Genomic DNA, 26414 nt, shown 5'->3' with positions numbered 1-26414 from the left:
AATCTTTGTTTTAAAGGAAGATGGGTTGTTCTTGAGTTATTTTCTTCCGTTTTAAAGAGGAGCACATTAAACTATGAAGAATGTTGATGATTATTCCAGAGCACATAATGTAGAGCGAATGGGTCCTAAAGTCCCCGAGCTGAGAGGGTCTTTACTGGGTTTTCTAACCTGTGTTACAGTTCTTTGGTCAAGCTCTTGAATTAGCCTTGTCTTCAGAGTCTTCTGTTTTTAGAGACGGTGACCTCCAGGCACCTTTGGTAACTGACTTCTATGTTTAATGCTCACTGTCAGATAATGAATTGAATCACGCTTCTGGCTGAGTGTGTATTCTGTTCTTTGCTTCATCCACTAATCATATTACATATTGTACAAGGAAGTCTATGAAGCATTGCAATTTAATGTATCGTTCATATTTATGTTTATTTATTGACTAATTTTAGAGCTATAGTTTATTGTTATGTATCTGCTTGTCTGAACAAGGACAAAGGGTTTTGTATTTGCTGCAAAGGAAACCTAATGAAGGCAGCAGGCTTTTTGGGTCTTTTTCAATCCTGTATCCTAGCAGGTAGCTAGCAGCTAGCATTGCCCTTGAATCTCTAAAATTTGTAGAGTGGTGACATTATAGCAACTTTTTAAAATAGAGGGTGTTAAAATTAGAGAGGGAGTATAATTAGCATTGCCAAGATAGATTTTTGTTTGTTTGTGTTGGCCTTATTTCAGTTGGTAAAATTGCACATATCTCCCTATTTGTGCCTGTCTAGGGAATTGACTGCTCTACCCCTTGCCCTCTGGGGACCTATGGGATAAACTGTTCCTCTCTCTGCGGCTGTAAAAATGATGCTGTCTGCTCTCCTGTGGACGGGTCTTGTACTTGCAAGGCCGGTAAGTGGGTGAATGAGTCTTTTATCTGATCCTGGTCCTATTATCTCCTAAAGTCACAGGAAAGAAACCTTGACTGGGCTTCTAGCTCTAACTGAGCCAAAATTCAGTGCCTGAACTCAGCAAGCCCTCACCCAGGGTGAGCTCTCCTGCTCTTGCGAGTACAAGGGAGAGGCTCACATGAGGTGAGCTCTGAAGCTGATGCCAGCTCCAAAAGTCTGTGAGTCCGTTTGCTTTAGGGAGGAGTAAGCAGGCAGACATGTGTCCGTGCTCCTAAATTGGCCTAAGGTCATGACAAGAGCTGCAGCCAAGCACCAATTTTATGTGAGGGTCAGAATGCATTTATTTGTTGTTGCTGCTGCAGCCAGGACTCTGGCTACCACTGTTCATGGTTAATGGAGTCCTGCTTTAAAGACAGGATTGTTCTGTCAAACACAAACCTTCCTTCTCTCTCCCATATAAATATTTCACTTTCCCAAAACTCAGCATTCCAAAGTGTCCATCATTATACATTCAAGGTGCCCCCATTCCAAAGCTCTTCCTCTAGTAGCCCAGTAGTGCCTCTCAGTGTTGGCATCCTTATCCATCACACGGCACACACGGATGTTTGGGTGCTTCTGTTCATTTCTGATGGAGGCTTTACATGAAAGAGCCAGTGCTGTGTGTTCTGGGGCTGGGGACACTGCTGTGCATCTCCAAGATGTTTCTAAAGGGAAAGGTGGCTGGGAAAGGCTCGGCAAACTGCCTGCAGCCTTTGTTTCCTCACATGCTCTGGTGTTCTTTTCATGGCAGGCTGGCATGGGGTGGTCTGCTCCATCAGCTGTCCCAGTGGCACATGGGGCTTTGGCTGTAACTTAACATGCCAGTGCCTCAACGGTGGAGCCTGCAACACCCTGGATGGGACCTGCACGTGTGCACCTGGATGGCACGGGGAGAAATGTGAACTTCCCTGCCAGGTACGACCGAACCACTGCCCCAACTGGGAAGATCTGGGAGGAGCTGATGCCAGAGGGTTAGCTTATTTTTGCAGTTTTCCTGATTTAAAGTGTCTGAGTGTGAACCGAACCTCAGTAACTATTAGAAGAATTGGGGTGCTTGAACTCAAATCCGATATAGGATTGGAAATGGGGTAGATGTGGAAATTTAGGTAGCTTTGTGAGAATCACTTCCTTCTTTTCCTTCATCTCTACCCCCACATCCCTCATTGCCTCCTCTATTTTCTTTGTTCTCATCCACCCATCTCTTTGTGGCAGCCAGTCAACAGCATTTGTCAAACACCCAGTGTATGCCTGTCAACTCTCCAAATATTGTGTTTCCATTATAATGGAAATCCTCCAGCCTTTGGGGTGGAGAGTGGCAGGGAATTGAAAGGGGGTGGGATGGTGTCATAGAAATGCTCATCAAGGGGTGAAAGAAGCTTTGGAAGCAGCCGGTCTTTTAATATAAATATCTCTAGAGTCACAAGAATCTCCAAAGATTTCCCTAGTTCTGTGCCGACTCCTTTCCCTTGACCTGCTTTGGAGATATTCGTCGTTATAAATCCCACACTGTGTCTCTCGCGGGCTGGCAGAGGGTGCAGAGGGGAAGTGCATTCTATAGTAACATGCGGATTTCTCTTTCTTCCTGAAGCTCTTGGCTGGTTTCTTTCCCTCTTTCCTTCACTCTTTCTTCCTATCACAATTCTTTTCTCCTGAGCCATTAAGCATTCTCTCAGTGGTGCGTGTTCTCTGCCTCCAGGAGACCATCTAATGGCAAGATGACACTGTGACCCCCTGAACAGGGTCTTCCATGGAGGTTCTTTTCTCCCCAGGCTTCCTCTTCATTAAGTACAACCCATTTCCCAAGGCAGAGAGGATCTGCCCTGGGCTGGTCCGTGCCCTCCAAACCCCTAGGACAGAGTTAAATTAGTTTGCTGCCTCTCATCCACCAGTGAACAAATTATCAGTGCTCTGAGATGGGCGTGAAGATCCCCTTTCATTCCCAATGTGATTGTAGACCCAACAAAGCCTCTGGTACCATCCTGTCCTTTCTCTTATGTTAGAAGCGTTAGGAAATCAGCAAAGACTGATGGTTTAGTGGCTCATATTGTAGCAAAGCTAATTCCTCTGCAACCCTATCAAACATTAGTGGGGCCTAAAAAATAGTTTATTTTATTTTAATAAGTTCTAGACAAATGATTATGCCATCTAACACCCACTACCTGTTTTATGCTGGTTCTCAGGTTCCTCCCTCACGGTAATTGTGCACGTCGTGTTTTTCTTAGTACGTGGGTGGTGTGGGAGGTTTGTAGTGCCCTCCCTCAGTTCATCAGGATCTGGCATGGAAGAGCAGGGCTTGTAAATGCAGAGCTTTCCATTCCTTTCCCACAAACTAAGTGATCACGAGACCATGAAGAGTTTCTTCTGCACTGGACCACCAAAACTGATGTGCAAGTGAAAACGTTAAAGTCTGAGAGGAGATGAGTGAGGAGGGGGTGCCAACTCGTACTCCAAGCTCTCTTAGGATCTTGAATCAGAACACTTCATGTTCTCTAGACTTTATCGAAAGGAGGCTATTAGTTAAGAAAAGTAACAAAAGACATTCATTTTTCCTTATAGTTCCACATATCCCACTGGCAACTTCTGGAAACAAACTTAATTCAATTAGAGCTATAATACTTTTTAAATTTTGAGCTTCTCTATGTGGATCAGGGTCCACCCTTTCCAGTAAAGAATAGGATGCCTTGTAGGGAATATTGGACTAATTTATAAAAATCTTTGGGAGCAAAAGAAAATATTTTTTTATGAGTTGTGGCTTACGATAAGATAAAAAAGATTCTTTTAATTGGCATATTTGCCTATACACATCTCAACATATTGGCATAGTTGGTTTCACCATTTGTATGTCCCAACCATTATGTCAGACATAAACTAAGGTTTGAGAGATTTTAAAACACTGACCTCCTGGAGCCTACATTTGGGGGATGAGAAGACATGGGAAGAGGTGATTGTGGTGCATGTTGCTGAGAGGTGTTTGGGAGAGGAAGGGGACGTATCTGAGATGGCTGACTGTGGCCCTTTTTGTCCCCCATCATGGGATTTCCCATGCCCTCATTGCTGTCTTCCACGCAGGATGGCACGTATGGGCTGAACTGTGCCGAGCGCTGCGACTGCAGCCATGCAGATGGCTGCCACCCCACCACGGGCCATTGCCGCTGCCTCCCCGGCTGGTCAGGTGAGAGCCAAGGACCACTGCTTGAAATGGGAAATGTGCCAGTTTATGCCTAGTGCTCTTTACTATTTCAAAGAAACACACGGGTCAACTTTTCAAAAAAATGAAACTACAGTAGTCTCCAGTAAGGTGACACATTTTTACCCAAGAAATGCTACTGCTGGGTCTAATTGATGTGTAGTCCAGGAGTGGCTGTCTGTTCAACCAGCCCGGGTGGTTCTCTTCAACCTTCCTGTAAGGTCCAACCACCAGAATTCAGACCAGCGAGAGGGGAAAAATGTGAATTTTGTGAAGAATTTAGCAAGACCTTTGTGGTATTTTTGAGCATTGAGGAAAGAATGATTGAAGTAAGCCATAAGAATCTAATTAAGTTCACCTCACTGAGGCAAAAATATGAAATGTTAATATTAATGTGGTTAATATGCAAATATTAAAATATTCTTTACTAGAAATAAAAAAGTTTTAAAACTTTATTTTTCTTATATTAGTGTTAATGATATCATAATATGATTATCAATTTTTCCAACCACAGGTGGAAGTTCCTTATTCATATGATTTCATGGTTTCAGCCAGGAAGTTTATCAAACTAGCAGTGGTCTTAGAAGAAGACCAATGTTTTGGCTCATGATGTACAGACTTGGGAGAGGCACCAAATGCCCAAGCAAATTGAGAGCTTGTTCTTTTTTTATACGCTAATCAAGCCTATCCTAAAAAGACAAAAACAGACAAAAAAATGGAATTTTAAAGACTTATTAAGAAAAATTACCAAAGGAAATGCAATATAAAAGTTGTTGAACATTGGGATGGATGAGCTGGATATATTGATGACCGTTTCCAGTGAAAGTAAAATAAAATGTTTGATTGCTGATATGCCAATTTAGAGTGAAAACTTGTTAAACTAAAGACTAGATTGGAGATAAATAACTGAACTAAAACTTTCTTTTAAAATTATCTTCTCATTTGAAGTCATTTGTGAATGTGTGCGTGTGTGTGTATTTATATATATTTATATATGTGTGTATTTATATATATATAGTAATTGTAGATAAATATATTTGTGTGTGTATATACATATAGAGAGAGAAGAGAGGGAAATTTGAAAGACAGAGCTATTTCCATATTGATTATTCAGTATCCTCGTAAACAGTTTTTAACTTGTCCTCTAAAGGAGAAATTGATAGTAACAAGCCAAGTATTCTCTTTAGTGATGGTTCATATTTTTAGAAGATGGATCTTTCAGAGGAGAATCTTATGTCTCCATACTAGAGATGTCACATTCAGGAAATCATGGAGTCAGAGTGATCTTACCTTTTAGAAAAAAATGCATACAAAGAAGACTCTAGGGAAATAATATTAAGTAATGCTTATTGAGAGCTTACTGCAGGCTCACAACAACTCTATGAGGTAGGAAATGTTATTTTCTCCTTTTTACAGATGAGGAAGCTGAGACCAAGAGAAGTTAAGTGTCTTGACCAAGGGTCCCAGAGTCAGTAAATGTGAGAAAGAGGATTTGCAGCAAGGCTCTCCCAGCACGTAGCCAGCTCTCTTAATTGCTGCACCCAACTACCGTACACAGACTTATTCCAGGAAGTGCTGGGGGAGAGGGCAGTTATGCTGAGATTTATTTTCAGCATGGATGAAGACTTCTGAGAACTATATGGGAGGACCCTGGTGATGAGTGCTGATAACCAGTAATTTCTCTTTCTGTATATGAAATAGCTTTATTGAGATGTAATCGTATACCATAGAATTCACCTATTTAAAGCATAAAATTCATGGTTTTTGTATATTCAAAGAGTTGTACAACCATCACCACAGACAATTTTAGATTTTCATCACCTCCTAAAGAAACCCCATTAGTACTCATTAGCAGTCATTCCCCATTTACCCCCAACTCACCAACCCTGTCTTCTCCCTTCTCCCCCTCCCGTAGGCAACCACTAATCTACTTTCTGTCTCTGTAGATTTGCCTATTCTGGACATTGTATCGATTCATACAATGTATGGTCTTTTGTGACTGGTTTCCTTCACTTAACATAGTGTTTTCAAGGTTCATCCATATTGGAGTATATATCAGTATGTCATTTCTTTTGACTGCCAAATAATATTCCCTTGTATGAATAGACCACATTTTATTATCCATTCATTAGTTGATAGAAATTTGGGTTGTTTCCACTTTTTGGCTGTTACTAATAATGCTGCTATGACCATTCTTGTACAAGTTTTTGTACGGATGTATATATGTTGGGTATATATTTACATGTATTTACATGTTGGGTATATATATATTTAGGGGTGGAATTGCTAGGTCATAGGGTAATTTTTTAACCTTTTTAAGAATTAAAAAGAATTGCTAAACCGTTTTCCAAACTGGCTGCACTGTTTCATCTTCCCACCAGCAGTGTAGGAGGGTTCCAATTTTTCCATATCCATGCTATCGTTTGTTATTATCTGCCTTTTTGATTATAGTTATTTCTGTTGGTGGGAAATGGTATCTCATTGTGTTTTCACTTTGCACTTCCCCAATGAGTAATGGTGTTGAACATCTTTTCATGTGCTTATTGGCCGTCTGTACAACTTCTTTGGAGAAATATCTATGCAGATACTTTGCTTTTTTGTGTGTGTGGAAGATTAGCCCTGAGCTAACCTCTGTGCCAGTCTTCCTCCACTTTGTATGTGAGTCACCACCACAGCATGGCCAAAGATTGGTATAGGTTTACCCCTGGGATCCAAACCCATGAACCCAGGCCGCTGAAGTAGAGCATGCCGAATTTAGCCACTACACCATGGGGCTGGCCTTTTTGTTTATTTTTATTTATTTTTTATTTTATTTTATTTTTTTGAGGAAGATTAGTCCTGAGCTAACATCTGCAGCCAATACTCCTCTTTTTGCTGAGGAAGATTGGCCCTGAGCTAACATCTGTGCCCATCTTCCTCTATTTTATATATGGGATGCCTGCCACAGCATGGCTTGACAAGCAGTGCTGGGATCCATGCCTGGCATCCAAACCAGTGAACCCGGGTCACTAAAGTGGAGCATGCGAACTTAACCACTACGCTACCAGGCTGGCCCCCTCCTTTGCTTATTTTTTAATGGAGATGTTTGTCTTTTTATTATTGAGTTGTAATAGTTCTTTTTATACTCTAGATATATGACCCTTATCAGATATACAACTTGCAAATATTTTGTCTCATTCTATGAGTTATTTTTTCACCTTTTGATGATGCCCTTTGCAGCAGAAACATTTTATAGTGATGAAGTCTAGTCTGTCTGTTTTTTCCTTTTGTTGCTTATGCTTTTGTCGTCAAATCTAAGACACCATTGCTTAATGCAAGATAAGAAAGATTTATGCCTATGTATCCTTTTAAAAGTTTGATAGTTTTCACTTTACATTTAGGTCTTTGATGCACTTTGAGTTCATTTTTATATGTGGCATAAAGTAAGTGTTCAACTTAATTCTTTTGCATGTGAATATCTAGGTGTCCCAGCACCATTTGTTGAAAAGGGTATTCTTTTCTCCATTGAATTGTCTTGACACCCTTGTTAAAAATCAATAGACCGTGAATGTGAGAGGGTTCATTTCTGGACTCTTATTTTTGTTCCATTGATAAATATGTCTATCCTTATGCCAGTACCATACTGTTTTGATTACTGTAACTATGTAGGAAGTTCTAAAATTGGGAAGTGTGAGTCCTCCAACTTTGGTCTTCTTTTTTAAGATTTTATTGGCTGTTCTGGGTCTCTTGAATTTCCGTATGAATTTTAGGGTCAGCATGTCAATTCCTTCAAAGAAACAAGGTAGGAATTTAATGATGATTGAATCTATAGATCAATGTGGGGAGTGTTGCCAACTTGACAATATTAATTCTTCAGATCCTCATCAGTAACCTCTTCAGTGATGTCTCTCCATCTTTTGAAATTTGTTGAGAGCATCTCTCACTTCTGACAGGAGTCAACTGAGACGAATTGCCATGTGCTTGATTCCTAGTGTCTGAGAGCTGCCTTGAGAAACAGAGCAAGGCGGTGTGATGGACTTTCTTTTCTGTCGATAGGAACTCCCCACAGACACAAGGACTTTCGAGCCCTCTAGTTTATCCTTTACTTGCAGAAACTGAGATAACTCTGACTTCAGATATGAAATTTTACTTTTCCTTGTTTCTATTTGGCTCTCAGTTGCTAAATGTTAAAACTACATCACACCAAGGATTAAACCAGATTTTGTGACTTCACAAAGGTTCTTGAAGTTCTCCAATGGAGTGACCAGTGTTCAGTTCTCAATGACCGCAGTGAAGCAAAATAGCTTTTGTAATCTTCTGACAAATTCAGAACTTTCCTAACAGGCCGTATTGTTTGTTTTGACCAATACTCCACCAAATCTACTTTGGTCTTATGAATATAGAGGAAATATGAGGTGTTCCTGAACACACCAGTCACTGCTCAAGTATCCACCTGCTTTGATGATTTAGAACCAGCCTTTGAAAGACATACTCTAGTATACATGAGAAAAGAGGAGATATGATTTGGCTTGAAGCCAGCCAGAAAATATGTTAGTTGCATTCCACAGTCTGGGTCATGGGGTAAGACAAATTATCCCATCTGGCCTTAGACCTGTGGAACTCCTGCGGGAATGCAGTGGCTTTGTCACACAACATAATCTTGTAATCCTCTGTCCATCTGTGACTGGTTTGCTTCTCCAAAGGGGAGGAAGCTTTGCAGCTTCATGTTGCTCCATCACTTGTCGCCCACTGTCTCCTTTCTTCAATGGCTCCAATGTCTTGTTTCTCTGGGTCTTCTGTGTGGGTCGTTGGTCTGCAAGTGTCTAAGGCTGCTGTGAGATGTTTTTTCAGAGGCCATCCCCAACACTCACACTACCTCATAAGGACCTTTCTCAAGGGAAAGAAAGCTTTGCTTTTCTTTAGATGACAGGTTTGGGCTGAAGAAAGAACCGAAGCCCAGGGAAGCAAGTGATTCTGTTTCCTTCCTCCCTGTTGCTGAGATTGCTCTAGGTGAAATGTCAAGTGTCTCAGGACAGGGTAGCAGTGTGTGGGGTAACAGTGAGGCTTTTGTGAAGAAATCAGTGAAATCTAACACAGGGACCTGAGCTCTTCCCCCGACCAAGTCGAGGAGGTGGTATAGAGGCATCCACAGTGCTCGGCCAAGGACACTGTGGGGAAAGGCTGAGCAGGTCCCCAGGTGTGGAGCCTGGGATAAAGGTCAGGAGAACCTTATCGCTCTTGACAGGAAACTGACACACCTGAACGGAGGCAGTCCTCTGCTAACGTGATACACCATGGAAGTAGGCTTGCTTTCTTACCATGGGCCTCATCTACCTCTCCTCATAACTTCACCTTCTTTTCTAATGTCTGACTGTCTTTTTCTCCTAAAAGAACTGAGACTGTTGTTTATTTCCTAATTGATAATCCCATTTTACCATAATAAAAAAATTCTTCAGAATGTACTACCATACAGATTAACCAACACTTAAGTTACATCTGATATCCCAGATGCTGTGTCCAAAAGAAATGTACCATTTTTCCAAAGAAAAGACATGCACATTTATCATAGAAATTATTTAAAACCTTAATTTGTTGACATTTTTAGCCAAAAGTCTACTTATCAGAAAGAGGCAGATTGCAGTAAAAAAAAAAAAAAAATGGAGAAAAATGAAACACCTTCCAGGATATAGGCTGTGCCTGGGCTCCTTCTCCCACACCTCTGCTGAACACACACACACACACACACACACACCACACACACACTGCTATAAAATGAGACTGGCTTTCAGAATCATTATTCTGAAATTCCAGATGTCAGTGAAATGTAATTAGTCGTGTGTGTGTGCATGTGCGTGTGTGTATTTCCAGAGTCCAGAGTGATATGCTTTATAAAGTATTTTCCAAACACAGTAGAAACATGCTGACTTGTCTGTCTTTCTTCTGCTCTGACTTCAGGCAGCCAGAACACCTCTTCACTGGGTGTCACAGCTAATCAAGATTCCATTCCAGCTGTGTGGGAACGCATGCGGGCTCCAGCCTGGTTCCCAGCCCTGGCTCAGATCACTGTCACCTGGGAACTCTTTGAACTTGTACGTTCCCAGTCCCCACCTCACACCTCCCGAATGAGAATCTGGAGGGTGGGTAAGGAGGATGGAGCCACTGCCAGCCCATAAAGCACCTTTTGTACAAATTTGGAAAAGGTTTGGAAATCCCTCAGGATGTACTTGGCAAGTAGAGTGTGAGCTGGATTTCTGCCCTGACTTAGCGCTTTGGTCAGGGGCTCTTGTATAGTGTACAACCTGCACAACCTTACTTGGTGGCCTTGTCTGTCATTTCAAAACTTTCCCCAGTGGCCCATGCAGCGGCAGTTACCAATCTGTAGACTGGCCTCAGCTATGCCTTGCTACTGTTGTTATTGAAGAGGTGGGGGTCTGGGGGAGGATTTCGGTGACAGAAGCCTCATCGCCAGTGGCAAAAGACTAGAGTATGCAGTCATACCAGAAAAAAAAGTTAAATGCTAAATTGAGAGAAAAGAGATTAGGACACTAAATCAACCTCCAGTAGTCTTGGGAAAGAGAGAGGGACTAGCAAGCCATGGTATAATGGTCAGGAGGGGAAAGAAGGGTAGGAAGAGAGGCGGGGTGCTTGTCTGAGCCCAGCCAAGAAGGGGGCGTTGGGAGAAGGAGAACCCAGAGTCAAGATTATGAGAAGAGGCAACTTCTCTTCGCAGCAAGCAGACCTCGGCCTGCAGTCGTTCCAGCCTCTCTCCAGGACAGCCCCCCTTGCTAAGTTTCCCCAAAACACCAGGTTTGACCAGCTGAGTGAATGGCTGCTTTAGGTACTGATCTGTCCCAAAGTGATCTCTCCCATAGCTTAGTGAGGCCCGAATTGTTATAAGGGGAGACCCACCTTTCCTCGTCCAGTGACATGTGAGTGCAGCTTCAGTGCAAATGAGTTTTAATTATCGTGCATGCACCCAATCAGCCACAAGTGCAAATGACTCGTACACTGTCTGACCCTTTAGGGTACTAGGGAGCGGAGAGCATGTATGCACAGGCATATGTCTGCCTGGCAACAAGCTCTTGGGGGAAAGGAGTTATATAAAAGTAGAAGATGGGATCCTTGAAGTGAGGGTGGAGAGAGGGCTTGCTCTCCCCAAAGAAAGGCTGCAGAAAAAGCCGCAGCTTCCAGATCTCCCAATCTGACTAGCAGTCTGACCTGCTTACTTTTATCTAGGTCTGGACTAAGGCAGGCCATGCTCTCTGCTGTTTTGTCTTGCTGCTGCAAAGGCAGACATCTCTGATTTATGTGACATCAAGATGTTTTTTCTAACTTGGTTACCTATATAAAGCAGACCCTTTTTAATGGGTCTTTAAAATTCATAGTTTCCATAGAAAGATTTAATTTAACAACCATTTGCTGAGTGTCTCCAAGTTGTAGGCACCCATCATGCTTAGGTGCTGGGAACATGGAGATGAAGTGGCACCAGCTCCCGGCTGCAGAAGGAAGCTCTCATTCCCTCGTTCCCTCGTGGCAGACACTGTATGCGAGGTGGAGACACCAGGGAGTGACGACAGGATGCTGCCACTTTGTTGGCCGGAGGATTAGAAAAGCAGAAAAATCATTATGACTAAATGCTATAATTCCTCTGTCTTATAATCAGCAAGCCCAATAATTAACAAATGTCTCTCTTTGTTCTAATATATGTTTAATAGCTTGTTGCTCAGGAAGAAGGTGTTGATTCGAAATCATTTCCTTCATTCACTAACTCCCTAAATATTGCAATACTGGCATGAGGAATGTAAACAATTAAGCGAGACAAGAAGTTTGGGTTCTATCTCTGAGAGGGGAAATAATGACACCCCAGATGATTTATTTTCCACATTCATGCAATCACAAATGCCTAGTGAATGTTGATTTCACATCGAGGCTGCTGGCAGACTGCATCAGGCATTAAATGCACGAACATTTCTTTAGAGCTGCTTAGCTGAAGTTTATCACGATCATTCAGCCATTGCCTAGCAACTTGTGAAGGCTATCAAAGAGCTCTTTGTCCTCTGTCCTGGCAAAAGCAGTCCCTCACAGATCTCCTTATCAGTGTCAGAGCATTTATCGGGGGGAAAAAATGCTTCTATTGAACTGGAGATTCCTTCAAATTTAGAGATACCCCCTTCCTATTTTGTCCTGTCTTCCAAATGTTTTAGGAAGTTGTTTCCTGAAGTAACTTGTATTAAAGACTTTATCTGTACCTTGGCAAATATTCCAAAAGAATTTCCTCAAGATATCCCATGATTCTATTGCTTTATAGTCTGGGCTAATGTTAAAATCACAGACCTTAGCTCATGAAAGTATATCTTATTCTCCAAAATAAGCGAGGCACGCCTTTCCAACCCCTTAGCTGAGAAGGCTCCCGATTTTAAGTACACAAAATAGAAATAGGTTGGACTTCCTGGTTTGAGTGCATTTCTCAGCACTTCTTCAGGGACGTAAAGAATGATAGAGTACTCGATTCAGTTGGAAAATTGTCCAAATATCATGTTGGAAAGAGGAACAGTGCTTATTGACTCATTCAACACATACTTGCTTAGCACCTCACTGTGCTAGGCACTGTAGTGACCAAAAACAGCACCATCTCTCCCTCATTCATAAATTACCCTGGGTGGAGTATGGAGGGGTGGATCTTTCGCTCGCATTCTCGCCTATGTTTCTCTGGACTTCGTCTTCCCCTGCATTCTCCTGCATTTCACTTGGGTAACCCAAAATAGCCACCTGATAGGTCTTTCTTCCAGGCTAATCATCATCAAACCATCATCTGCCCTCCCACAAAACACAAGTTCAGTTATGCCGCTTTCCTATTTAATTGTCTCTTTGGTCCCTGTTAACACCAGGAGGAAGCTCACACTCCACAGCGTGGCGTTCTTAGCTCTTCTCCACGTGACCACTGCCTGGCCGTGCTGATGCCTCTCCTCTTCCCAGCACCAGTTTCAGCTGTCTCTAACATTTGCGGTGGGCCTCTGAGCCTTGCACCCACCATGCTGTTAGCCTAGAACCCCCTCCACCTTCACAAGCTACTTCCTTCCCTAACCTGATCCCCAGACAGAGTTGGGTGTGCCTGCTCTGGGGCCATTATCACTCTGGAGTTGGAGATCTGTCTTAGGGAACTTCTCGCCAGCAAGCCAGCAGCTGCCAGACCCCTTGAATGCTTACTGAGTTGAATCCTCTTTTCTGTCTTTGACAAACAAGGAAACAAAAAGATGTCTTGTAGGACCCCGGCAAAGTTGGCAAAGCGTAGTATGAGATCAATGGAAATAATTAAGGAATAAAACACACAAACACACACAGCCAAAAAAAAAAAAATGGTTGAAGCAAACTTACAATTCCCTATCCTGGGGAAAGTTTCACTGCGGGGTTGGTCTGACAGGGAGGTCATGTCGGTAGCCATATACCTAGTGTGACCTAGAGAAGCACTTACCCGGTTACCCCCTCGGTGAGTCTCACTACCTGAAATTCCACAATTAGAGATTTATTTCTTAGACCCTTGTGTTCTCTTAAAATATTAATATTCTCTAGAGAAGGTAACACCTCAGCAATAATAAATGTATCTTCTCCTGTCCTGACTATAAGATGAAGGGCAAGATAACAGGAGGGCACAGAGGTCTGAAGGGGAGGAGAAGCAATAGAAGAAATGGCGCAGCAGGAGGAAAAAATAGCTTCATACTTTTCCCTGGAGCGGTCCCCTGATTGAAACATACTTTATAGTTGTCTTCAAATGGATTAGGCATTAATGTCTGCAAAATGATGACTTATTTTTAGTGATGATAGAGAAAAGGAAAAGGGCTTGAATTTGTAGGGAGAGTTGGTGATGGAATTTTTATAATTTACTTTCCAAGGAAAGACTTCATTGCAATCCTAAAATAAAAGTTATTTAAAAGTAGGGTTGGTTCTGTTGACATATGCTTATGTGATTGGAGACAGAAGATGTGACACACGATCTCTAGAATTCCCTATGATTCTCTGGAAATGAGATGATAGGTAGAGCGTGTGAAACAAGCTTATGCAATGGAGCACCTTGCTTTACTGTGGGCCTTGTTACTTATATGAAAATTACCTCTGTAAAGTTGATTATGACTGATGGTTATGCTAACCAGCTGGACAAACTTATTAGGGAGGAAGAATCAGGTAGGAAATAAAGGATCACTTTATTCAGATTTGCCAATCTGCCTAGAGTCGTTTTTCTTAACATGCTCCAATTGAGAATGTGCTAAGTCATACATAAATCATGATCATCTATAATGTAAAAAAGCAGCACGTACTTTTGACCTAACGTGTCCTCCATTCCATCTTGACTGCATTTATTAAGTGTAATATAAAGTAGAGATCTGGCAAGTAGCAGATAAACTAAATCACCCTAAATGGCTGCATCTCCTTCCTTCTCCAAGCTCCCACACCACAAAAAAGTGCCAAAAATCAGGATTTTCAGGATGATTTTCAGATTAACCGGGTAATTGCTCAGTTTCTACTTCTCCAAAATCCTAACTGGGATTTGCCTAGATGGCTCCAGCCCCAAATGGCCAGGGTCGTCTGAATCTCTATGGAGCAGGTGTCCCCATTTTTGCTGCTGTGAAACAGGAGTCCTGGCTCTCTGCCAGAGCTGAGGACCTGAGTATTTCACATAGAGAGTGAAGCCCGTAGCAGGTTACCCTTGTTGGTACTTCCTTCAAATTCACAAAACAAACTTTAGGTTTGCAGCCTCCTTTCAAAGTGGTTTATTCCTCAGTACATTTGATGCTTTTGCCTGGTAGAGGTGTGAGTAAAAATGCCAGACGAGACCGTGGCTGGCGTATCACTTTTGGGGAGCATAAAATTTGCAATTCCATCTCAGTTTTTTAAAAGACATTTGGAAAAAATACCATATATTTGTGAACTCAAGGGGAAAAAAATATCATAATAGGCCAAAATTCCGTATTTTGTTCTATGGGGCACACTTAACCCCCAATTGGCTTATAAGAGGCCTGATCTCCTTTTTTAGCCAGCAGTCCAAGCAAAAATAATCGTCTATTGTGGGTTCAAGCTAGACACAATGAGGCCTGTGCGCTTTCATGCCTGCTTAACAAGTGGGCAACTTTAGAAGGAGAAAACAGGAGCAGTCCACAGCAGAGTTCTGGTTGAGCAGGAATGATTTCGTACATTTTAGCAACGTTCGTGTTATGGTTTGGGGCTGCTTCTGTGTTAAAGTTTGGGCCATGGTAACGTTTCTCCTAATCAGTTTAGAAGCAAAAACTGAGATATAAAACACGGCCCTCTCAGCCCCCTTGGTGCCGGATGGTGGTGGCGTTCCGGAATCCTGGAGTGTGTGCGTGCTTGTTCCTACGGCGTGTTCCCTTGGTCTGAGGCCAGCAGTCGCCAGTCCGCTACTAATTATGACTCATTCTTATTGTCTCTCAATGCAAAGAGCATTTCTTTGAGTAGTGAAAAATTCTAACTTACAAGAAGGAGGCCCCTGTTGCATTTCAAATACGAGTTTATGAAAGAGACGTCCATTTACCTCAAATAAAACCTGGTTTTATTTTTACTTTTGCAACTTTGGGTTTTCTTTGTTTCCTTTAGGCATGGTTGTTCATTCACGACTGACTCGAAAGTTACTCTATTTCCAGATGAGAGTTAAACACCTACATGTTTCAGAATAATGAGTAAGCTTGGACAGCAGCAATACATAACATCCATTGTGATATTCTGCCTGTATCGGCCCAATGTCAGATCAAATTTTAAAGAGGAATTTGGTGGGAGAAGTTGGTGTATCTTTCTGTCCTGCACAATGTGTCATCAGAATATTTTAAGACTGTTTATTTGCTTGCTCCAGGGGAGCGTTTTCTTCATGTAAAATAATTTAACCACCTTGAACTTCTCGTTATCTTTTTACACTTGATCGATTTCTCTATGAAAATAAAGAATGAGGAGAGGGGAGAAGTCTCTGAGGGCTAAGATGATACAGTATTTTTGATATAAATTTTGCCTTTAATAGAGAGTGCCCTCGGGCTTCCCTTTTGCTCTCTCCTCCTAAAGTTGAAAAATCAGTACGACAGAAGTGTTTTGTTCTTTCTCTTTGGTGATGCTATAGAAAATAGTTCTGGGATTATTTTAATGTTATGATCATACATGATCACACAATATATGATGATCGATTGATGTGGATGATGTGGATGATGTGACAAGTAGATTTTAAACCTTGTACCATCCCTGCTGGTTGCTGCCCGTGATCACTCAGCTTGGACACCGTGACTTTAGTCCCTTCTCTGACCTAGCATCCCAGAGGCTCCCGCCATCACTGCCTCTCACTCAGCTTTGCCGTGTGCGTTGTTTCAGGTGTCCACTGTGACAGCGTGTGTGCTGAGGGACGCTGGGGCCCCAACTGCTCCCTGCCCTGCTACTGTAAAAACGGGGCTTCGTGCTCCCCTGACGACGGCATCTGTGAGTGTGCACCAGGGTTCCGAGGCACCACTTGTCAGAGAAGTAAGTGACTCATTAGGTGACAATTTCTGCCTTCCCTTCTCAGGGTGCCATGTACAGAATTATCTCTGTCCCACCGCTAGTTCGTAGTGATGTTCTGTTGCAGACAAGGGCAGAGGAGAATGTAATAGGTCACCCTGTCTTATGCAGAGCTGTCCTCGATAACATTTCCCCAAGAGCTTTATTCTGTCCAACCTTCAGGACTAACCTAACAGATGGGGCTTTAGCCATTTCTTTTCAGAAATGATTTCTTTGCCTCATTGGCATCATCATCAGGATATGTTTCTTGATCCTGCCTTAAATCTTGCAAATGGTGTTCCAGAAATCCATTGACCTGTAAATATTTTATTCAGCAATTTTGGCATGGGTCTTACCTCAATTACCAGAAGTCAACATCAGCCAAACCTTGCGGCAAATCATACATCCTGCTAGTAGTCTCAAAGTCAGTGCTATGGGGAAAATAGAATTGCAGAGTTAAAAACGGGAGCTGTTAACATTGGTCAATAGAATTTTAAGTTAGGAAATGATTCATAAGATTTTACTATATCTTTTATAAATATAATCAAGAAAGGAATGTATGACTAACTATAAGATACATTATGCTAATTTTTTAATTACTTTTTTTCATGAGGAGCTCTATGGTCCTATTTTTAAATCCAAATAATGTCTTGGGAAGAACCTAATTATGTAGCATTTTGCTTATTCACTTTTCAATCACAATCATTAACCTGGACCATGTTGAGGATGAAGAATCTTTTAATTCTGACTGTAGATCTATTTATTGCCAGCAATGACTCTTAAAGAATGAAGGATCAACATATGGCTTAAGAGTGTTTATTTGGGCCTTCTTAGAATTTAAAATTTTATTTCCTTCCTTCATTTATTTGTCCAACAAAAATTCTTTGGGGCTGGCCCAGTGACACAGCGGTTAAGTATGCATGTTTCGCTTCGGTGGCCCAGGGTTTGCCAGTTCGGATCCCAGGTGTGGACCTACCCACCGCTTGTGAAACCATGCTGTGGCAGGCGTCCCACATATAAAGTGAGGAAGATAGGCATGGATGTTAGCTCAGGGCCAGTCTTCCTCAGCAAAAAAGAGGAGGATTGGCAGCAGATATTAGCTCAGGGCTAATCTTCCTCAAAAAAAAAACAAAAAAAAAATTTCTTCAAGTCCCTGCTCTATGCCAATCCTCCAGCCAATTAGGGCCATGAATGGGTAAACAAAGAGGACTAAGACATTTACCTGCTCTCAAGGAATTCAGAATTTAGTGGCTTCTTTTCATTACGGTTGTCCCTCAATATCCTCAGGGGATTGTTTCCAAGATCCCTGCCCCCACCTAGATACATAAATCGGAAGATGCTCAAGTCCCTTATATAAAACGGCATAGTATTTGCATATAACCTATGCACATCCTCCTGTATACTTTAAATCACCTCTAGATTACTTATAATACCTAATACAATGTACATGCTATGTAAATAGGTGTTATACTGTATTATTTAGGGAATAATGACAAGAAAAAAAATCTGTACATATTCAGTACAGATGCACCAGTCATAGGCCTTTCCATCCACAGTTGCTTGAATCCGTGGGTGCAGAACCATGGATATGGAAGGCTGACTGTAATACAGGGTACCCTTACCCTTTTGGTGGTGGTTGTTTTATATTTGGAAAATTCTCAGTATCATGAAAAAAATTTTTTTACCCAAACTTGAACTAGATTCTGATGTGTAATATGAGAGAAACGTATCTCAAGAAAGATAATTGTCGATTTCCATTCTATTTTCAGTCTGTTCTCCTGGTTTTTATGGGCATCGCTGCAGCCAGACATGTCCGCAGTGTGTGCACAGCAGTGGGCCCTGCCACCACATCACGGGCCTGTGTGACTGCCTGCCTGGCTTCACAGGTGCCCTCTGCAATGAAGGTAAGGCACACACAAGTTTGGAGAGAGATGTGAAGATGAGCAGACCCCATGGAGTCCGTCCTCAGGCTTCCTGAAGGATACGTTTTCAGCTCTTAGCTCTTGATGCCTTCTGGTATGCTGTGTTCGCAACTTCCGTAAATATGACTTTGAGCTTTGGAAAAGCTGTCTTGCTACTCCAGCAAAATCTCTTTATTCTCTGAGCTGTTCTAAAATCTGTTTTAATTGGAAACAGCCTCCCATGAAAAATCAATATAAGGAAGAATTTTGACTCCCTGAGCAAGAAGCCGTGAAGTCAGATTTCTAGAAATGTGATGATGTCTCCTGGTTTGTGATGCCTTAATAAGGACCTTCGGCTTCATGCGTTTGTAAAAATGAGCCCATTCAGGACTAAGGATGCTGTTGAGTGGAGGCAGCTACTAAATGGGCAGCTGGGTTGATGACCTTTAAAGTCATTTCCTGTCCCAGGGGCCTAGAGTTTTATGAGATGAGATGTAATTGTGAGTTACTGACCTATAAATTATTCACAGTGTGTCCCAGTGGCAGATTTGGGAAAAACTGTGCAGGGATTTGTACCTGTACCAACAATGGAACCTGCAACCCTATTGACAGATCTTGTCAGTGTTACCCGGGGTGGATCGGCAGTGACTGCTCTCAGCGTAAGTCTTGTTTGAGAACAATGACCAACTATTTATGTTTGTTTTCAAATTCTTTAGGATTGGAGTATGAGTGTTTATATAATCAAGAAAGAATATATGAAAATTATAATACACATTACTTTAGTTTAACTGACTTTTTCCCCATTAAGAGCTCTTGACAGTGGTCCTATATTTAAATCCAAATAGTGTCTTAGAAAGAAGGTAAATAGGTAGCATTTTGCTTATTCACTGTTCAATGATTCTTCATCTGTAAAGTAAGGGTATTGTGCTCAGAAAATCCCTTCTTAGGTTCATACTGAACTTCAAGTGTCAGCTATTATCTTTTCTTTGCTCTTGGGCAAAAATGGTACATACAATTATGGGAGAATTTTTTTCATTTTTAAAATTACTTCAGATTTATTTATTGTCTTTGTTGGGCCACGTTTCCTTCTGGGTGACCGTATTGAAATTATAGGTGGTCCTCCTTTTAAGCAGTTATGTTCTTGAAGCATTAATATGAATAAGAAATATTTCTTTTTTTTATAAATCAAGTCATTTTACCCCATAATCTTACATTATTTCACAGACACTTTATGTGAAGTTCTGATTGCTCTTCAATGGGCACTGATCCCTAATGATTTAATTTTATTATTTTCTCCCTCTTTCAATTAAGAGTTTTTATGAATAGATCAATTCTTACATACAACTGGGAACTTTAACGTTGAAAACAAGCCCCTAGTGACAACTCTGGAATAGAGCTACAAGTACAGGTTTTAGAGATCAAAGACATGAATTGCATGACCTTGGGTCCCTTGACCTCTCTTGAGTTGCATCATCTTGCCCATCTGATCTCTGCTCAAATGTCCGCTCCTCAGAGAGGCCTTTCCTAAAGGAGAAGTTCTCATCATTGTTGTCCCCCTCACCCTGTTTTATTTTTTCTTATAGTACTCACTGCCATTGTTTTCTAAGTTGGCTGTTTGGCTGGTTGGTTAATTGGTTTGCCTGCCTCATCTACTAAAACAACAGCTTTCAGAGGGTTGTCTGGACCTTGTCTTGTCCTCTGCTATCTCTCCTGTTCCTCAAACAGAGCTGGGCACATAGATGCTGAATGTGCGTTTGTTAACTAAATCTGTAAACTGGAGATGATTTTTGCTCTGGCTGCCTCCCTCTGCAGTCTGTGAATGAATACGATGTCAATGATGGTTTCTGTTGCAGCCAGCATTGCCATCTGGGTTTTAGTCAGGTTTGGAGCAGTGTGCTTTCTTGGTCCTGATGCATCTCACATGCAAGGAGAAGTGGAAGAGTGGATGGAATTCTCTCTGCTAGATGCTGGCCTCAAGACCTAACAGAGCTCTCCATGCCTGCTCTGGTTTCAGCTTGTCCCCCTGCCCACTGGGGCCCAAACTGCATCCACACGTGCAACTGCCACAACGGGGCCTTCTGCAGTGCCTACGACGGGGAATGTAAATGCACTCCTGGCTGGACGGGGCTCTACTGTACTCAGAGTAAGTGACCGGCCTTCTGAGGCTCACCAAGGGGAGCCACACCCAACAGGAAACAGCCTCACCCTTTGTGTGCCCGAGCTGAGCTCACCAAGGGTTCCTGGCATTGGAGTGTTTTGTCTACCCAATGACTTCTAGACATCTAAATTTCTCTAAGCGGTTAAGAGCAGCCACATTCCAAGTTTCCTGTCTCTGTCATATCAGGACACTGAGGAGAACCAGTGCTATATGTGATGGTGTGCAGTTTCTTTCTCCACTCTCCTTTAACCAGACCCTATTTATTTGGGTCAAATTCCCTATCCTGCCTTCTAACTCCATGAACTTTAGGATAAGTGACAGTGATTAGAAAGGTGGTGAAGACAGCAGGCCTCGCAGCCTGACTTACTTCGTGATCTTGGAAAAGACGGAGTTCAGTGGTTCTCAAACTTTAGCGAGCTGCAGAATCACCCGAGGGCTCGGTACACACAGACTGCTGGCCCCACTCCCAGCATATGTGATTCAGTAGGTCTGGGACGCGACCCGAGAATTCACATTTCTAGCGACTTCCCAGGTGGTGATGCCAGTCTGGGACTATGTTTTAGAAACCACTGTTCTGGTTCTTCTTTCCATTTTGTATCCCACAGGGCCCTGACCGTTTATTGTTCCATGAGGGGTTTTTTTTTTTTTTTAAGATTTTATTTCTTTCCTTTTTCTCCCCAAAGCCCCCCAGTACATAGTTGTATATTCTTCGTTGTGGGTCCTTCTAGTTGTGGCATGTGGGACGCCGCCTCAGCGTGGCTTGATGAGCGGTGCCATGTCCGCGCCCAGGATTCGAACCAATGAAACACTGGGCCACCTGCAGCAGAGCGCGCGAACTCAACCACTCGGCCACAGGGCCGGCGCCTGTTCCATGAGGTTTTTAGCATCATGGGATATAACGTGCAAAGTACTTCACAGCTCGGCACATTGGGTGAAAAAAAGACTATTTTCTGCCCCTTTGCCTTCAATTGAATAAGGAGACAAGACAGGAAAGCATATATTACAGTTACCGTTAATAATAATATATAATTTTAAATCACAGAAATGAGCTCAGGAGGAAAGATGGGTCAGAAATGAAGCAATTCTTGTTTAATACTAATTAGAGAACTTAATTAGAGAATAGGCTGAATAAGTCTTTGGAACTTTCTAGAAGGGTGTATACACTTTGAGCCATGATTTGAAAGGGAGATTTAGCAAGAAGGGAGATTATCCCAAGCATATTCTGCTGAGATTTTATATATATATATATATATATATATATATATATATATATTTAAAGGTTTTGAGCTCCTCATAGAAAAGCATTTATAGGTTATTATTTATAATTCCAAAATGAGGTCCTGCTTCAAACAGAAGACCTTTCTAAGTGGAAATAACACAATATAGTGGGAAGACCATGGGATCTGGAAGCAGACCTCCCTGTATTTATATTGTGGCCTTGCCATCCCGCCATTGGCTAGCTGTGTGACTTTGGGCAGTCGGGGCTCACTTTCCATCTATAGGATGGGTTTCGTGGCTGTTGTAAAGATTCAGTGAGAGGAAGTATGAAAAGCACCTGGCACAGCGTAGGTGCTGAATAAATACGTGGCAATGGTGGGTCACTGCATGCTGGCATCTGTGCTCTGCCTCTGTTTCTTGAAAGTTGGGCTTTCATTAAAGCCTCACTATAAGTAAAAGGGAAAATAAAAAGCACATGTGATACTTGGAAACAGCCATCGAACCTGCCTGTATTGAAGCTTTCGTTTTGCCAGAGAGCCCCGAAATGCTCCTGCAGGGCAGCTGCTGGCCGTGAAAGCCAACAGGCCTTGTGCATGTCCTCAGCCCAAGGGCCCTGGTGGTCGGGGTCTTGAAAGTTGTGCAGCAGTGTGAAGGCTCATCGCTTTTTAACAATGCACCTGTAAAGTGCAGGGTTTTTTAAGTTCAGCGTTCTACTACACATCTTTGGTGAAGGTGATGTTATCCAAGTAACAGATAACAGTTGACAGGGCTAGTAGCAGACTTGGAGACGTTCTGTACTATAAGTAACAGCATACAGGTAACAATATAGACTATTCATTCCAGTCCATGGAATTTGGGTCCAGGATTCTAGTAGCTGGGTGGAAGAAAGAAAGGAAATGCCCCATCCTTCTGCCTGGTTCAGGGGATGCTTTGTGAGAAGGCATTAGTCTTGCCTTTTAGGGCACCAGTAAGAGTGAAACTGCCAGGTATGGAACTGTGCTGCCTCTTGCTCCTGAATTACAACCTCCTGTGAGAGCCCCGTCTTGGGACTTCAAAAAGCCTTTGTGACAGACTGAGATCTGCATTATTGTCTTTATTCCCTCTAATGGCTCAGCATCCTTCAGGTTTAAACACAAAGATGTTGGAAGCACGAGCTGTGTCTCCCCTCAGCAGCCTCTTGACTTCACTGTCCTTTATCTGCACGCAGGATGTCCTTTGGGGTTTTATGGAAAGGACTGTGCGTTGATATGCCAGTGTCAAAATGGAGCTGACTGCGACCACATATCTGGGCAGTGTACCTGCCGTACCGGGTTCATGGGGAAGTACTGTGAACAAAGTGAGTATGAGAGCTTGACAACTTTAGGTGCTACTTTTTCCCCCTAGAACCCATTTTCCTAGATGGCTGAAAATATTAAGGCGGAACTTGCAAGTTTTAAGTTGTTTGAAGTGATGGCTGGTCATTTACCAGCACGGTTGACTTCCCTTGCCAGAGACCTGGCCACCTCGGGATGCTTGCTGGCTGTCTTTTCCCTCAAAATTCTTGAGTAACTCCTCAGTGCTCTGGGTGGAGGGGGTGTGGCTACAAGGATGAAGACAGAATTCAAGTTTTCCATCTGTTCATCCTGGCTCTCTCTTCCTCTCCTTCTTATTTTTGGAACATGGCTGCTTAAAGCTTTAAAAGAGCCAGTCAAGCTTTCTTCATGGCAGAGGCAGAGCCTGGGTCTCACACTGGAAGAGAGTGCATTTGGCGGGACCAGCTGGGTGTGTGGGAGGCAGAGGGGCTGGGAGCCCAGGCCAGCCCCACTGCGGGTGAGGGAACAAGTCCATGCAAACGTTGCCACCCCTCTAACAACCTTTTCTAGATAATGCTTTTACACGTTTCCACTGGCAACCTCTCACCTTAGTCTTAATAACCTTCAAGACAATATATTGCCTTAAAATTTTGTAAAACTCCCACTTGGGGAGAATGTGCTCTGTTGGAATTACCCATCCTTGATTTTCCATTTCCACCCCACCAGCTATGCATCTGCTCACAGGACTGTAAGAACATTAGTCTTAGACTGAATATTTCAAATTAGTTTATTGCTCCTTTCCTCTGTGATTTTCATTCAGTATTCAAGATGAATAAATAAGTCTTAGAGCTGTGTGGGGCTCACTCTCTTATCATAAATGGCAGGAAAAGGTGCCGGACATTCCCCGCTCTCCAGAGGGTACACTCTTGGAAAGGATGCAGCAAACATTAGATAGCTGTAGGAGTGATGTGACCTGGAAAGGTTGACCGGCATAGCAGGACTTTGGCAATAAAGCATCACTCTCCCCCCATCCCATCAGCATTTCAGAGCACCACTGGGCAGCCAGGTTGTCTCAATCTTATGTGCTAAACCCTAGAATCTTTTTGCATATCCATCCATCTAGGATATGTAAGAAGAATGACATCCAGGAATCAGCCTGGACAGAGATGGCCCAATTTTAGTTTTGCACTGCTAGTTCATTTAATCATGAAACAGATATTGAGTCTCACACTTGCAGGCACACCCTTTTGTGTATATAAATATTGTATATGCATTTATAAATGTCTAAACATATGCGCATATACATATATGCATAGAAACCAGGATAGGCTGTAAACTGACTTTCTCCTGAATGCTAGACTGGTTATGGTCTTATTAAATAAAAGCCTCTTAAGTGCTCCCGTGATTACTCTGAACATTGAATTAAAGTGTCCCTATTTTTGGAGACTTCTTGCAATGCTCATTTGTAAACAGAAACTCTGTTTCACAGAGAACTCTGATAATAATAGCACATTGCCCCCTGCTGCTCACTTTACAAAAAACAGCAGCATTTTGTCATGATGATTTTTAGATTTAACCTGCCTGTGCTATTCTTTGAAATTCATGCTCGACTCTTACTAAGATGACGTCATAAAATCCCACTATTTTAGTCTCTCAGCCTTCAACCTGCAAATCCAAATTTTGAGGAATACTGTGGTAAATGAAGTTCTTCCCAAGAAGATTAACAAAACTTGCCCCTTTTCTCTTCCCCTACTCCCAGCTGATCCAAGTCAGAATGTGCCTTCAGGAGGATCTCTGAGCCTACAGTAAAATAAGTATGTTCTCAAGGAGGCATCTCTAGCTTGCACTTTTCAGTCTAGTCCCCTTCCATCCCACACTTTGGCCTGGTGGAGTCGTCTCACACTGCCCTTAGTGATGATCTGCATCCGTTCCACTGGGTTTCCACAGACTCTCTGCAAGTCCGTCAGGAAGATGGGTACATAGAAGCTGAAAGTGTCAGGAGCTGTAATAAGGGGCTGATTCTCTAGCCCAGTGTCACCTGGCCTGTGAGTCTTACCTTGATTTGGGGAGTGCTGGCAAGCTCTAAGACACCCTGGGTGGCACAAGTCTGCCCAAACAGGGATCTCCTGAAAGGGCTAGCCTCGACGCACAGGATAATACAGTAAGAGACAGCCTTGCCCCAGATTCTCAAGGCTGGAGAGCTACAGTGGACTTTCCTCTCCTTCTCAGAGTGCCCTGCAGGAACATATGGCTACGGCTGTCGCCAGATATGTGACTGTCTGAACAACTCCACCTGCGACCACATAACTGGGACCTGTTATTGCAGCCCAGGTTGGAAGGGGGCACGCTGTGATCAAGGTAAGGGTATGGGTAAATAACAACTACTGCCTCATTGTATGACCACCACGTAGCACCCAACATTAAGTATTTTCACCTGTGTTATCTGATGTACTCCTCATCATGACTCTGCCAGGCGTAGCTGATTATTTATTTAGTTGCCAGATGGGTGCCTTATTGTTGCTGTCCTACAGATGAGGAAACTAAAGCTCAGAGAGGTTGAGTAATTTGCCCAAGGTTGTATAGCTAATATGTAGAATATGGGCTTTGATGCCAGGTTTTCCAAAGCTCATGAACTTTCCAGTATGCCTATAATTTTTTTCAGCTTTACTGAGGTATAATTAACCTATTAGAAGCAGCACACATATATATAATTATCCTATAGATTTACACACACACTATACATATATATACACATACATATATACAACACATGTGCACAACAACAAAAAGTATACCATTTGATATAAAGTCTGATATATATATACACCCATGAAACCATCACCACAATGAAGGTAATGAATATATCCATCACTTCCAAAAGTTTCCTCATGAACCTCCCTGCCACCACTACCCCCTGGGCCCCAAGCAATCGCTGATCTGCTTTCTGTTGCTATAGATTAGTACATTTTTTAGGGTTTTGAATAAATGAAATCATGCTGTACACTTTTTTGTTTGATTTTGTTTACTTGCCGTCATTATTTTGAGATTAAACCATGTTGTTGTGTGTATCAGTAGTTCAGTTCTCTTTATTGCTGAGTAGTATTCCATTACATGGATATACTGTAATATGTTTGCCCATCCACCTGTTGATGGACGTTTGGATTGTTTCCACTTTTTGGCTCTTACAGATAAAGCTGCTGTGAACAATAGTGTATCAAGTCTTTGTATGGACAT

General features: G+C 42.4%; 1 protein-coding gene across 3 annotated transcripts in view; it reads left to right on the top strand.

Moving 5' to 3' along the window:
* Nucleotides 1-26414, top strand: part of MEGF10 (multiple EGF like domains 10) — a 163497-nt gene that overhangs the window by 121986 nt on the left and 15097 nt on the right. For all 3 annotated transcript variants that reach the window (XR_006889256.1, XM_046665459.1, XM_046665460.1), the window contains exons 11-19: nt 762-882; nt 1672-1835; nt 3990-4092; nt 16450-16596; nt 18381-18515; nt 19043-19171; nt 20527-20655; nt 23096-23224; nt 25410-25538. Coding sequence is in view for 2 of the 3 variants with exons in the window: in XM_046665459.1 (XP_046521415.1) it covers nt 762-882; nt 1672-1835; nt 3990-4092; nt 16450-16596; nt 18381-18515; nt 19043-19171; nt 20527-20655; nt 23096-23224; nt 25410-25538 (1186 nt within the window). In the remaining variant the exon portion in view is untranslated. The remainder of the gene's footprint in view (nt 1-761; nt 883-1671; nt 1836-3989; nt 4093-16449; nt 16597-18380; nt 18516-19042; nt 19172-20526; nt 20656-23095; nt 23225-25409; nt 25539-26414) is intronic.

The sequence above is a fragment of the Equus quagga genome, chromosome 7, assembly GCF_021613505.1.
Source record: "Equus quagga isolate Etosha38 chromosome 7, UCLA_HA_Equagga_1.0, whole genome shotgun sequence".
NCBI lineage: Eukaryota > Metazoa > Chordata > Mammalia > Perissodactyla > Equidae > Equus > Equus quagga.
This window is presented reverse-complemented; position numbering and strand designations above follow the sequence as displayed.